Here is a 13,784-nt window from a genome sequence, read left to right on the forward strand (position 1 = left end):
AAAGCACACAATTTAATGAAACCACCACTATCTAATTCCAGATCATTTTCATCATTGACATTTTTAAATTAATATTCTGGTTGCGCTGGGGAGAAGAAACTGTGGGAGGGACACTGGAAGAGACAGGAGAATAGTTATAACATTCTGGCAAGGGGAAATAGTAGCTTAGATGAGTGTATTAGCAATGAAGATAGCCAGATTCTTCATATATTTCCAAGGTAAAAGCAATAGGGTTTGAGGACGAATTTGATGTGGGATGTAACAGGAAAAGAAAGAAGCACCAAGGATTACTCCAAAATTTTTGTCCTGAACAATTAGAAAAGTGGAGTTGCCAATTTATTTAGATGAGAAAATCGAGAGTTTGGTTTTGGCTCTGTTAAACCAGTTTAACATCCAAACAGACACAGCAAGTAGACAGCTCAATGTGAGTCTGGATATATTTAGCTTCAAGATATAAACCTGACACTCACAAGTATATAGAGGGTATTTAAAGCCATAGGACTGAATGAGATCTTCTAGGCAATTAGTATAATTAAAGAAGAGGTCGGAAAATAAGACCTAGTTGAGAATAGGAAGAGGATTTGGCAAGAGAGATTTGGGGAAACTAGCCAGTGAGATGAGAGGAGTGACTAGGAAGCCAAGTGGAGAAAATGTCTTAAGGAAAAGGAAGTCATCGACTGCCAAATGCTTTGCTGAATCAAGTACAGAAGACTACGAACTTGGATTTAGTAAGTGGAGATTACCAGTAACCTGAATGACAGAGGAACAGTAGTAGAGCAGTGTGAATAAATGTCCAATTGGAGTGAGTTTAAGAAACTGAAGATGATAACATAATGAGGACAGACAACTGTTTCAGTAAGTTTACTCTGAAGGAGAACAGAGAAATGGAAGTGTAGCTGAAAAGGGATTCTGGCTGAATGAAGTTATTACAGCATGTTTTCTGCTGATAGGAATAAGCCACTAGAGAGAGAGACCATTAGAGAGAGAGACCACTGAAAGAACAAAGCCCTTGAGGCAAGCCAGTGGGGGATGCAGTCCATTGCAGAATTGGCTGTAGACGGTAAGGTGCATAGATAATTCATCTGTCAAAGGAATGACAGCAGTTTTCATATATAGATGAAGTAGGTTTGCGAATTTTGTGATGAGAACATGTAGGTGTTTTCTTTAGTAAAATAAGTAGTAAGGTCATTAGCTGAATGGGAAGAAAGAAAAGGGGTAAAGTACTCATCTAAGAAAGAGAAATGTTGTAGGGTGGTCGGGTTGCTCAGGGATCCACTTGAAATTTACATAATTGATTTAAAGGGAGATTAACCTGTATGATTATGTTTCTTCTCAGCCACATTCACCTGCTTGATACAGGTAAAGAAAGGGTAGAAAGTAAGATTTAACCAGTGATAGAGTTGTGCCAAATGAGTACAATGGAAAGAGAGAGCAAGAAAGGCAAGTTTGTTGAATATGTATGCTAAAGGAATGATTGTAATGATGTACTGCTGAGTCGAAGGTGGGCAAAGGGGAAATAATGAATTTTAAGGATTGATAGAATCAAGATACTAGAAGGAGTGAACTAAAAAGACAGGAGTTAACAGCAGCAGCAGGGATAGCAATGACAGGTACAGGGATAGCAATGACAAGGTTCATAATATGACCAAGGAAGCAAAGGACAAAACACATTGAATATGATGAGACTGAGTAAGAGAGAGACTAGAGTGCTCGAATAACTAAAAATAGTGACAGGAATAGTAATGGAAGAGAGACAGAGATGCAAACTTGCTTCAAGGAATAAGGATTAGGGACTCAGAACTTTTGATGGCTAAAAGAAGGACAGGTAGCAGGAAGCTTAGTTTGATGGCATGACTTCAAAGGAGTTGAGGACTTTAAATAGGAATAGTTGTCTGGAGCAACAAGGAGCCTACCTACCCAACATTGGCATGTGGAGTGAGAGCAAAACTCTAGCTACCACTTGAGTGTCTTCAGAGGAGATCCAAATTCCAGTCAGAGGAAGAAGAAGGAAAGGTTCAGAGAGGAGGTTGAAGACTTTGATGACTCTGTTCCAGCAGGTGCTAGAGAAAGGTTTGGGAGCCAGAATTCACAGCCATATATGTAGTGGAGATAGCTTTGTTTCCCCTGTGGTCCATCATATTCCCTATTATTTAGTGTTCCTGTCTCCTGAATCCTACCTTGACTTCAGGGCTTGGCTCCACATCACTTACCCCCAAGCTTTCATTTGCAGCCTTCATCTTTAGCCCAGGACTAGAGTCACCACAGTGTCCTCTTCCAGCTGCATAAGACAAACCTGATAGTATTCGCATCCTTAATGCAAAAGAAAGAGCAGTGGGAACTAGGACCTGAGTGTGGCTGCTGGGGAGCCTTAACTAGGAAGAGGAGATTTAGGACAAAGCTAGTTTTAGAGCACAGCCATCTAACTTTTACATGAAGTAATTTAAAGATGGTAAACAAGCTCTGATTCAGTGAGCCTCCAGAACACCATGATAGGTTGTGAGGTCCAGTGGGAAAGAATTTAGTGATCAGTCAATAATGCCTGCCCTGAGCAAGGAGACAGGTAATGCTACTATTATACGTTTTCATACATGCATTCACAGATCTCAATCATGTTTCCATGAATAAAAGGCTGCAGACTTAAGTATGATTAGCTATTTTCAAGTTTTCCCATAGAACAAGGGCTGGCAGACTGCAACTTGTGTTCCTAACCAGCCCCCTATTTGTCTTTGCAGGTAAATTTTATTAAGACACAGCCATGTACAGTCACTTACATATGTTCTACGGCTGCTTCCATGTGCAATGGCAGGGTTGAGTAGCTGTCACAGAGACCATACGGCCCACAGAGCTTAAACTATTTACTATCCAGCCCTTTGGAGAAAAAGTTTGTCAACACTTGAAATACAAGAATGGACCGACAGAGTTGGCTCTTTGTTTGCCTCATAGCAGTCCACTAACTGTATGACACTGGACTCCCACAAATAATGAGAAACACTGTATTGGGACACTCAGTCTAGTGTCAAAAATCCCATGCACAAATTAATAGGATCATAGAAAAGTCATATTAGGAACATGAAGAAAGAACATTAAACAGGATGAGTTTTAAAGTCTCTCTTGCTCCATGCTCTAGAGGTTGCTCATGTGTACATCTTACCTTATTCTTTCCTCTGGTAGAAAAAGGTCCCTCTGGTTTGCCTAAGAAGACTTCTTTCTATGCAACAAAACACATACATACAGCATACTTCACAGTAGACATTCTTTTTCTTTAAATGTTGTCAATTGGAGGCAGGTAGGAGCTACCCAGACCTTAGGTGTGGTGGAGGAGAAATAATGGTTCAGACTAGATTTTCCCTTGAGTCTATCCCAACTTCTATCTTTCAAGAATTATTTACAGAGTGTTCAGCAATGTCATTCCTGCTAATGGGCGTGACTTCCAAAGCACACATTTTGACACTTATAGAAACACCGCAGGTGAGTAATAAGACAAAATGCCAAAAGTGAATGGTGACAGATGAGGAAAGGTTCATCACAAAGTGGGCAGATGGAACTAGACCTTAAAAATCTTACCACTGCCAGGTTTATAAACCTTTACTGCTGTGCTCCCTAGGGAAGGTGAGTGAGTAGTTTATAGCAGAGATGCCTCCGTTAGGGCAGGACACAGCCTCACCCTTGCAGCCCCCAAATGCACCTAACAATGCCAACAGCACTGCCAGAGGGGTATTCCCTTGTCACCAAAGCACTGAAGCTGTTACCCTGACAAGGCCTGGAACTGTTTGGGAGTGAGAGAGTCAAGGTGGGGGAAAATTAATTTGCAGAATTAGAAATAACTTCCTCTGTCCAAATAACTCAGAGCTTTTCAAATACCCAAAACATCTAATGGAACATAGGATGAGCCTGACCTCGTTCCTTTACCCAAGACTAAGCACACAACTGAGCCTGAAGCTCAGCGTCCAGCAGAACTGTTGGAGTCAAAGGAAGAGAAAGAGCCACAGTTGCAGGAGAAAAGAGATTGAATCATCACTCTTAACTTAAAGTTAAACACCAATACCCTTGGTAGCCTCCCTCTGCTTTCACCTAGTTCTATCTCCTTCTCTCTCAACCTCACTTGAGTTCGTTATCACAGCTCCTGTCAAGGACTGAGGACCCACCAGAGCAAGCTGGAGGCAGGTTGCTAGTGCAGCTCAGAGTGTGCACTCCAGAGCCTGATACCGGGGCTCAGTTCCCTCCCCTTCTGTCACTTTCTTTTCTGTGTGATCTTGGACAAATGATGTCATATCTCTGTGCTTCATGCTCCATTAGAGTAAAGAGAATGAAAGGACCTGAATCATAAGATGGCTTTAGAGATGAAATGAGGTTTTGACAGATAAAGCACCTGGCTAATAATGACAAGCCAGCATTTTGGGTATGCCCATTATTATTGCCACTCTGTGCTAGTGGGTTCAGGAAGGATTACCTTCGAAACACTGAACCCAGGCTACTACTCTCTGAACTTTATTCATCTATTTGGCATCTACATCTGAGTTGCTGAGTGTAGCTGGAGAAAAATATTCAACTATGCTTGATCAGCCTTATTTGACATACATGTTCAACAATGTCAAGTGTCCCCTGGTGCCTTCCAGAAATCTGACATTGTTTGCCAACCATTCCTCTCTTCCTGCTCACTCTCAGTTGATTTCCAGTGAAAGCAGCAGCATGGTTAAGAAAAACCAGGAAAGAATCTCCACATACTCTAGGACGGCACCTTTTACCTCAGAGTCTACTTGACAGCTCCACATGTAGACATCTCTAAACCATTGTACCCAAAAGTGAACATGGTACCCGCTTCCTTCCACTTGCTCAGGAGAAAGGTCAGGTAGTCATCTTTGGCTCCTGTTTTTCTCTCCACACCTCAGAGTTGACCCAAGTCCTATCTGCTCTTTCTCTAAACAAAAGGAGAATCTGACCAGTCCCCATCACTGCTCATGCCCTGGTCCAAGCCAACATCTATCACTCAGGTTATAACTGGTCTCCCTGCCTTTGTCTTTGCACCTTTAGGATCCATTGCAACACAGCAGATTCAGCAATCCTTTCTGTGAAGTCTCTTCTTCCTCAGAATAAAGAGCCTATGTAAACTGATCATCCTCTCCCCCAGCTGCTTACTCACCACTCCCCAACCACACTCCCTCCAGGATTCCTGCCTCTAGGCCTTTGTGTCTGCTGTTTCCTATGCTTGGAGAGCCTTCCCCTCACCCCAAACCCAGACATCACTGTGGCTCATTCATCTCCTGCAGGCTTCTGCTCCAATGCTGCCTCCTCCAGTGAAGCCCTGACTACTTGCCCTGTATAAAATAATACACCCCCGACAAGATCTCCCAGGCTCTTTTTCCATACACTTTTGTTCTATGATTTTATCACCATCTAAATGTCTTATTTATTTACTTGGTTATATAGTCTCTCACGTAACACTGGGTGGAAAGCACCACAAGGATATTTGGCTCACTGCTGCATCTCAAATGCATAGCAGGTATTCAGTAAATATTTGTTGAATAAAAGACTGGATGAATGGTGACCTCTCATGCCTGTGAGCAAATCAGCTTAGAAAATGAGAATCTACTTCTTTAGTCTTACTGGATGCCAGTGTCTATACAAGCAAGCTTAATTAATCCATATCAGCTACATGAGAAACTCATCAACCCATCCTAATGTCCCACAGCTAGAAAGGGCCAAGCCTAGGTTCAGATCCAGGGCCATCTGATTCAAGGAGCATGTACAAATGAAAGATTTAACAGCTCACATCAGAAGAGGAGGTGTTTGCAGAAATAATTACTGTTTAAAATAAGAACTGACCTTCTCGATATGTTTCCTTTCCAGGTTCATGACTACCTCCGCAGCAAGCTGTGTTCCCTCTATGAAAATGACTGCATTTTTGATAAATTTGAGTGTGTGTGGAATGGGTCAGACAGGTAAGAAAGGCTCTGTAGCTGAAGAACCTTCCAAAGGTTGTCTTGAAGAGGCTCGGGCAATTTATCCTAAGTAGAGTACAGCCAAAGGGAGGTCAAAATTGGGCTCCAAAACCTGGCTGAAATGCATAATGTCAGGCCTGGAAAGAAGAGAAGGATATAGTAAGGCCTTTGAATCCTGTTTCTGAACTGGCACAGATAACACTTTAATGGTAATAAGAAAGTCCTATCTTTTTCACACAAGACACCTCCAGCACTAGGTCAACATGCCTAAATGAAGATCACTTATCCACCAGCAAATTCCAGTCTGAACAGTTCAGATTACTGCCAAGTGGGCTTTCCAGATCAAAAATTATCCCTTGAAGCTGCTAGTGGAGACCTGGCCAATGGTCCTGGTGGTTCATTAACTGAATTCTAGTCGACCTCATTTATCACATTCCCTCAAAGTGATTTATTACTATTTTAAGGCCTTTGATTTGAACAGTACTTCATAATACCTCCCAATAGTTCATTTTTAGTTTGACAGATACAAATGATTCTTTGACTTCCATGAGAACTAAGTGCAAGCTACCAGGGGTTGATTTCGTTCCTTGATGAAGGTGGCACCAATTATAGGGTTTGAAAGCATAGAAATTCTATTATGGCAGGACATTCAGACATTCAAGATTTCAGTGAATACAAACCATCTCTCTCACACTCAACCTATTTCTTGGCTTTCTTTGCCACTGATCAAAATGAATCCCCTCCTTAGCAGGCTTGGAAGGAGTCCCCACATGGCAAAGGACCCAAGTCACACTGACCAGTTGGTATAGGACAGAGAGCAAAGCAACTGTGACATATGAACAAAATCCCCCACAGGGAAAAGAAGCCAGCCCTCTCATTTTATTCTTTATTTATAGGTATTGATTTATTCATATATTATTATTTACATATCTGTTATTATTGCTCAGATTTTTCCTCTATCTTAGCCTTGATTCAAAAACCACACTTATTAGGCACCTACTATACACCAAACACATTCATACACATCATTTTATTTAATCCCAACCATAGTCTAACAAGATTGTTTTCATCATTCTCATTTTACAGTTCAGGAAACTGAGGCTTAGCAAGATAAATTAATCTGCCCAACCTCATAAAGTAGTAAGTAGTAGAAGCAAAAGTAACAAGTGTAGAGTTTGAATCCTAAGATCAACACTTTCTATAACATTACAACTGGGAAATTTAATTTCTCTTTCAAATAAGGTTGATAGTCTTTTTTTTTTTTTTTTTTTGAAAATAATATCTCTTACTTGTTTAAAAATGAGTTGGGTCATGGGAGGGAAGCGAACGTCAAAGCACAGGAAGCAGTGAGGCCAACCGGCTGAATATTTATGCCCCAGAGTCAACCATATGTGGGTTTAAGGGTGGACTTTACTACCTACTAGCAATGTGACACTGAGCAAATTACTTACCTCTCTGTAAAACCCTTTTATGGGATAATAGAAGTTGAAACGAGATCATGGAGGCAAAGCCCTCAGTGCCCTGCCTGACAAGGTAATAACAGTCCACTCAAGGACACAGACACAGTTCACAGCATCAGTTTGATGGGCCAGAGTAACAAAATCTAACCTTTGCTTAATTTACCTGGTACAGCTGACAACATGCCCAAAAACACATCCTCCTTGCTGTGGCCCAATCTTGTCAGCTTTTTCCTTCACCTCTCTATACATCCCAAATAATTTGAGAAACGGATGAGAGTTCCTGCTCTCCCATCTTAAGGAGCCAGTCAGAGCTCCACCCAGAAGTGAGCAGGAGCCAGCCCCTCCAGGGGAACTGCTGTGTGATGGCACTTGGGGTACTTGCAGATGCCCTGGCCCAAGGAATCTTTCTCTCCCCACCTCAGCTTGTCACCATGTCTGAAATGTCACCATTAAATATTGAGTACCTTGCCTCTGGAAGACATTGGGTGTTCGCCACTCTCCTGATCAATTGCAGCTATGCCTAAGAGGGGATAACTCTTGTAAAAATGTGGAACCCATCTGTCCATTAAATGTGGAAATAAAAACCATATAAAATCTTTTTATTTCTCCATCCCAGATTCTTTTAAAATTTGAATTTTCTTATTTGTTTCCCAGATAAGACCATGATGACATCCATTTTGTAGATGAGTTTTCTAAAAAGGCCGAATTCAGAGCTAGTTCTCGGCAAGGGAAACGATACGCCCCGGGTTCATGCACGATGCCACCAGCATCTCTCCCCCAACCGCACCGATGCCATAAAGCCTTAGAGGTCAGACGTCCAGGAGCCCCCTTGACAGTGGCCAAGCCTTAAACACGTACAACTGCTTATTGTTTTCAAAAATGTGTCTACTTCAACAAACCTCATTCTAGTCTCACATTCCTGATGGGAGGTAGGTAGGACTGGGATCATTAAAACCACTGGACACCTTTACTGAGCCAAAGAACCAAAAGGAATCTACCGAGCAAAAGCAAATTACAGGGACAGTTCTCACCATCCCTCATTTCCAAACCCAGCCAAAAAGCTCACTGCGTTCAGTGATTCAAAAAAAAAAAAGCCAACAATCACACTGCAGAGCCTGTTCTCACTTTTTGGTTTTTGTTTTTAGTAAAACCTATGGTGTCATAAGCTGCCCATAACATGGTATCATTTGCTCTAGAAAGACGACACAATGAAGATACGTCATTGCCTTTCTCCATAACACTCAGTCACTCCCTTTCCCCTCTATCTTGCAGTGTCATCATGACGGGCTCCTACAACAACTTCTTTAGGATGTTCGACAGAAACACCAAGCGTGATGTGACCCTTGAGGCTTCGAGGGAAAACAGCAAGCCCCGGGCTATCCTCAAACCCAGAAAAGTGTGTGTGGGGGGCAAGCGGAGAAAAGACGAGATCAGTGTCGACAGTCTGGACTTTAGCAAAAAGATCTTGCATACAGCTTGGCATCCTTCAGAAAATATTATAGCAGTGGCGGCTACAAATAACCTATATATATTCCAGGACAAGGTTAACTAGGTGGACAAGTTATTACTTAATAATCTCACATACTGAATACTAGTCAAACAAGTTTTTAAATGTTTCTTTGGGTCTTCATTTGATGCATTGACTTTAATTTCCCTATGCAGGAAATGATTGGAATAGAATTAAAAGGAGTCCAACATTCCCAGCTCCCCAGTTCTAAGAAACTTTTGTCAAACCCAATAGGTTTGGGACACTTCTGTTTAGAATTGAAAGCTGCCAGCTAACAGTAATTCTTCCATAGTTGACTTGAACTTCTGATGCTTTTATTGCCCAGTTTTCTCTGGTGGGTCCAGTGTTTTGTTCCTAGGTGTCTGCTGCGATAAAATGAGGTTGTCTGTAGTATTTAAGGAGAAAAGAAATAAGTTTTTTTTAATTAAGCAATTCCATTTGATTGAAAAAAAAACAACAAAAAATAAACACCGTTTACTCTTAGACAAATTCTTCTTGTTTTGTGAAAAACCAGAACTAGTCAGTATCTCCTGCCCCTCCACCATTTTTTTTTCTATTTTCCATTTTCCTTTGAACAATTTCATTTAAGCCAGAGATTTATTGCATGAAGCTGAGAAGAGGATGCAGAATGACGAGGAAAGGGCACATCAACCCTGCTATGCTCTTTTTTTGTAAACTCCATAGAAACAGCCTGAGAATTTGGCTAGGAAACTTGAATGCTTCAGGGGACAGAAAGAGAGCACTTTCGACACAGTGCTTCCCAGAGTGAGCTTGGCAGGGCCAGGCGAGGCCAAATTCCATCTGCTGCCTTGTTACCCTTGCTTTTTGTGCTCTTAAATGGCTCCATATAATCCTCTACTTACATGTTCCTTGGCTTTTTTCTCTTCAACCTTTTCCAGCTTATTTATTCCATTGACTTCTAAAGGCCGAGTCCTGGTTGCTTATTATCTGGTATTCTAAATGAAGCAGTTGGAAGCAGTGCCACCACCCCGGAGTCCCTGAGAAAGGCTGGTCTGTTCTTTTTGGGTGTTTCTCCTAAGCAGCTCCCTCCCCTCCTCCTGGTTTTGGTAACCAAAAGTAACAATCCATCAACCTCCATTGTACCTAGAACAAAAATAGCCAATAAAAATGCTGATTTGTAAAGTCCAGTCAGGCACTTCTAACTCACCCCAAGCTCGCCATCTGGAAAAACAGACCAGAAGGCTGTCTTCTACAGAAATGAACTGTGGAGAAATCAAGCAGCTGTGACATGAAGTGAATGAAGTCCACTTGAAGCTGTGGAAGATGGTTCATCCTTTACCCCTGTTGAGGATCCAGATTTATAACTTCTAGAAAGCCATTTCCAGAAGGTTCTATGTGGCATACCCCTGGGAAAGGCACTAAATATATGCAAAGGATTTATAAACTTAGAGAGGAGAGTAGATGGGTGGAGTCCAGAAAGCTGGGTCTGGGTTAATATCGCTACATCTGCATTGATGACTCATTTCTCCTCACTTCCATTCAGTGCAGGGTAAATGGTTTGAGATGAGAGTTTTTCATTGAAAGGGAAATTTTCTTTCAGTTTACAGATGTATTAGAAGTCCTGACTTTCAAGTGTAATTTGCTTTGGAGGAGAAAAAAAAAGTGAAAGAATCATATTGTCTCAATTCTAAGCTACTATCCATTTACTAATAGCTTTTTGGCAAGGAAATAACTGTCACCTTAGGTAAAAACAGTTTTGTAAGATGCAGCCCAATTTCAGGCACATTAAAATGTGAAAAAGTACATCTCAGAATTGAGGGAGCATGGGAAAAAAGACGAGACTTTCTCAGTATTACTCGTTTTTCCTGCAAGGAAAGCCTCTCCTTAGGCATCTCAAGTAAAGTGCCTAAGGTTTCTGGCCTGACTGGGACATTGTTCTTGGAAGAGACATGAGAGAGTCAGAAACTTCTGCCAGTCATAGAGAATGATGATACTGCCGAAGGCCACTGGGTTATTGGCCTTTTACCACCAACTTTCTTTATGGCCTTTTCTCCACTTCTCCAGACTCAGCTCCTCTGTCTGTACCGGGTCGGGAGTGGGGACCAATCATTGTATCTCAAACTTAAGAATCAACCCACATTTGTACTATTATTCATGTAACTTTTTTTAAGTCACCTTTTCTTAAAAGCAAGACTTAGCCTCTTCCAAAGAAATAATATGCATGAAATTTCAACTGTGATATGCTAGGTTTTTTTCCCTAACATGAATCACATAATTATCAATATAACAAACATGCACCCACATACCACCTGAAATCATTTTGTGAACCACCAGGAGCATGTGTATCAAATTTTGGGCCCCCGAGTAACCGATATGATGGAATATTTACGCCTTCAGGTGCATCAAAGATGATAGAGTCACCAGGGCCGCCCAGAACACACACAGGAATAATTTTTTGTCATGCTTTAAGGAGTTCATAGGCCCCTTGGCAGTTTATCTGTGAATTCCAAATAAAAGCCCCTACACCAGTCCAACACCTTTAGCACATAGATGTACAAACTGAGACCCAGAGTAGGATGAGTTTCCAGGGAAAAAAGAGCAGAGGGCAGCCATCCTCTCTTCCATCCCCTGCAAAGGATGCATTAGAGCAAACACCCAAGACTCCTGGACAGGAACAGGAGGGGAAAGCCCTAGAGATTAGGCCTCAGGGGGCAATAGCCACCACGATGTTTCACAAATTACCTGTTCTTTACCAGGTACTAAACTAGGTATTTTATATGTGTGATCTTTCAGCCCCAGTACTGGCAATACTTCTTAGTGGCACATAGAAGTCAGTCTGTTTTCCAGCTGACACTGAAAACTACTTGAAGCCTGATTTGCTACCTTGCAACAGTTGGTTCGATTCTAAGGGCCCTGTACTACTTTACCCTGCAAGGCCTGCTGCTTGGTAAGAGCCATTAGATTACAACTGGAGGGTGTCCATTGAATTAAGGAAAATGGAAGCCACGCCATCCTTCACTTTTACCAAAACCATCCTCGTGCAACATTCAGTTCATGACATTAAAAACAAGTAATGCAAAAAGCTAAACTTTGGTAGACATTCATGCTCTTCTGTCAGGAGGAGGAAGATTAGTTAGAAAAAACAAAAAAGGAAGACATTAGCCAGCATCAAGTAGTGGGATATACATAGGCAGATGGGCAGTGGGAATCAAGTTGCTTCTTAACTCCTTAAAGATTGGCTCCTGCCTTTATTCTTCCATTGGAAAAAAAAAAAAAAAAGCACCTTTAAACTTCTCATTGGTCTTGTAATTAATTCAACCAAATCAACATCTATTAGGCAACCAGCATATATAAGATGGAACAATTGTAAGATGGAACAAAGATGAAGCTAAAATTCTGCTAGCTCAGTGGCCCAATGAAATAAGTCAGCTATCTCCACTAAGCTTCCTTTGAACATTCTAGGGTCCATTATAATAAAAGGTATACCCTCAAATGCCCAATTTCTAAGGACTTAAAAAGCCATAATTTCCCTTCCTTCAAGCCTACAGAGCAACTGCCTAAATCTTCCCTCCCCTCCCCACCCCGGACCTCATTTCTTTTTCAGTCCCTTTGCTAGCTGCCCTGCAGGGCTCAAGAAAGCCCTGGTAGGCCTCATAATGAGGATTTAGGGATGACACTACAGTCCACAGCCTGAATGGTGGAACCCTTACTAATTTCCCCTCTTTCGTGATGAATGTGTGGATGAAGCTGCTGTGTTTTCAATAATGCCACCCCCCTTCCAGAACAAATCCCCTGACAGTCGTTGGACATACCACCCTGAACGCACCCGATCTCGTCTGATCTTGGAAGTGAAACGGAGTCGGGCCTGGTTAGTCTTTGGATAGGGGAAATCTAGACATGCCACTGAGAAACATTCACACTGCAACCTGATCCACTGTGCATCCAACATGCCTTCATCCACCTCTTCCCCTGTATTTCTAAGTCAGTTCTCAGGGACTGGTTTCCAAGGGAGCAACCAACCTGGTCAGTGGAAAAAAGAAGGGACTGGGAGACAGGAAACGTGGGTCCTGCTCCGGGTAACCAAGGAAGTTAAGCTACCCACTCACAGTCCCTATGGCAGCATCATCACCTGTAAAATGGCCAGAAAGACATCTATCCTGGCTCAGAGAATTGTTATTAGGAGAACAAGAAATCCATTTACTTATAACTGTTTTGATAAGTTTAAAGCACCATAAAATAATAATAGCAACAACACTGATGGGTAATATACTATTGCTTTCCATGCCTCATCTCATTATCTCCTCCCCCAGACCCCATGATGGCATTAGTATTTCCATTTTGCAAATAAGAAAATAGACTCAATAGACTAAAGTTGTCAACCCAGCCAAGGGCACAGAGCCAGAGAGAGATGGAACCAGGACTCCAACTCAAGGTATCTGACTGTAAAGCCAGAGCTGTTAAAATACAGCTGTAACATACAATAGTTGCTAACATTTATTGAGCACTTATTATAAGCCAGGCTTTGTTCTACAAATTTCACATGTATTGACTTATTTACCCCTAAAACTCCAGATGCAGATACTATTGTTGTTCTGATAAATACAGAAACAAAGACGAATGACAACCAAATTTACACAGTTCACAAGTGACAAAGCCAGGCAGTTTTAGTCAAAGTTCTCATCCACTATCCCCATCATACATTATGTGTGTGTGTGTGTGTGTGTGTGTGTGTGTGTGTGTATGTGTGTGTATGCATGTAGATGGAAGTTACTGATCAGAAAACAAGTCCCAGTAATAACCCATAAGCTCAATGAATTAAAGATTCATTGATTGCCTGGGATGTGTCAGGCAGCCAGGCTCTAGACAAGGGGCTGGAGTTACTGAGATGTTTAAAACACTGGCCCCTGCCCTCCAAGA

The 13,784-nt window shown here is 41.8% G+C and overlaps 1 protein-coding gene and 1 long non-coding RNA gene across 2 annotated transcripts in view; one reads left to right on the top strand and one right to left on the bottom strand.

Annotated features, from left to right (window-relative positions):
* Nucleotides 1-9,015, top strand: part of LOC105466919 (protein phosphatase 2 regulatory subunit Bbeta) — a 111,950-nt gene extending 102,935 nt beyond the window's left edge. Inside the window, 2 exon segments of the mRNA XM_071098254.1 lie at nt 5,848-5,939; nt 8,672-9,015. Coding sequence (XP_070954355.1) covers nt 5,848-5,939; nt 8,672-8,951 — 372 coding nt within the window. The 3' untranslated portion in view covers nt 8,952-9,015.
* Nucleotides 1-13,784, bottom strand: part of LOC139363746 (uncharacterized) — a 54,981-nt gene that overhangs the window by 12,120 nt on the left and 29,077 nt on the right. The window lies entirely within an intron of this gene.

This window comes from Macaca nemestrina, chromosome 6 (genome assembly GCF_043159975.1).
Source record: "Macaca nemestrina isolate mMacNem1 chromosome 6, mMacNem.hap1, whole genome shotgun sequence".
Taxonomy (NCBI): Eukaryota; Metazoa; Chordata; class Mammalia; order Primates; family Cercopithecidae; genus Macaca; species Macaca nemestrina.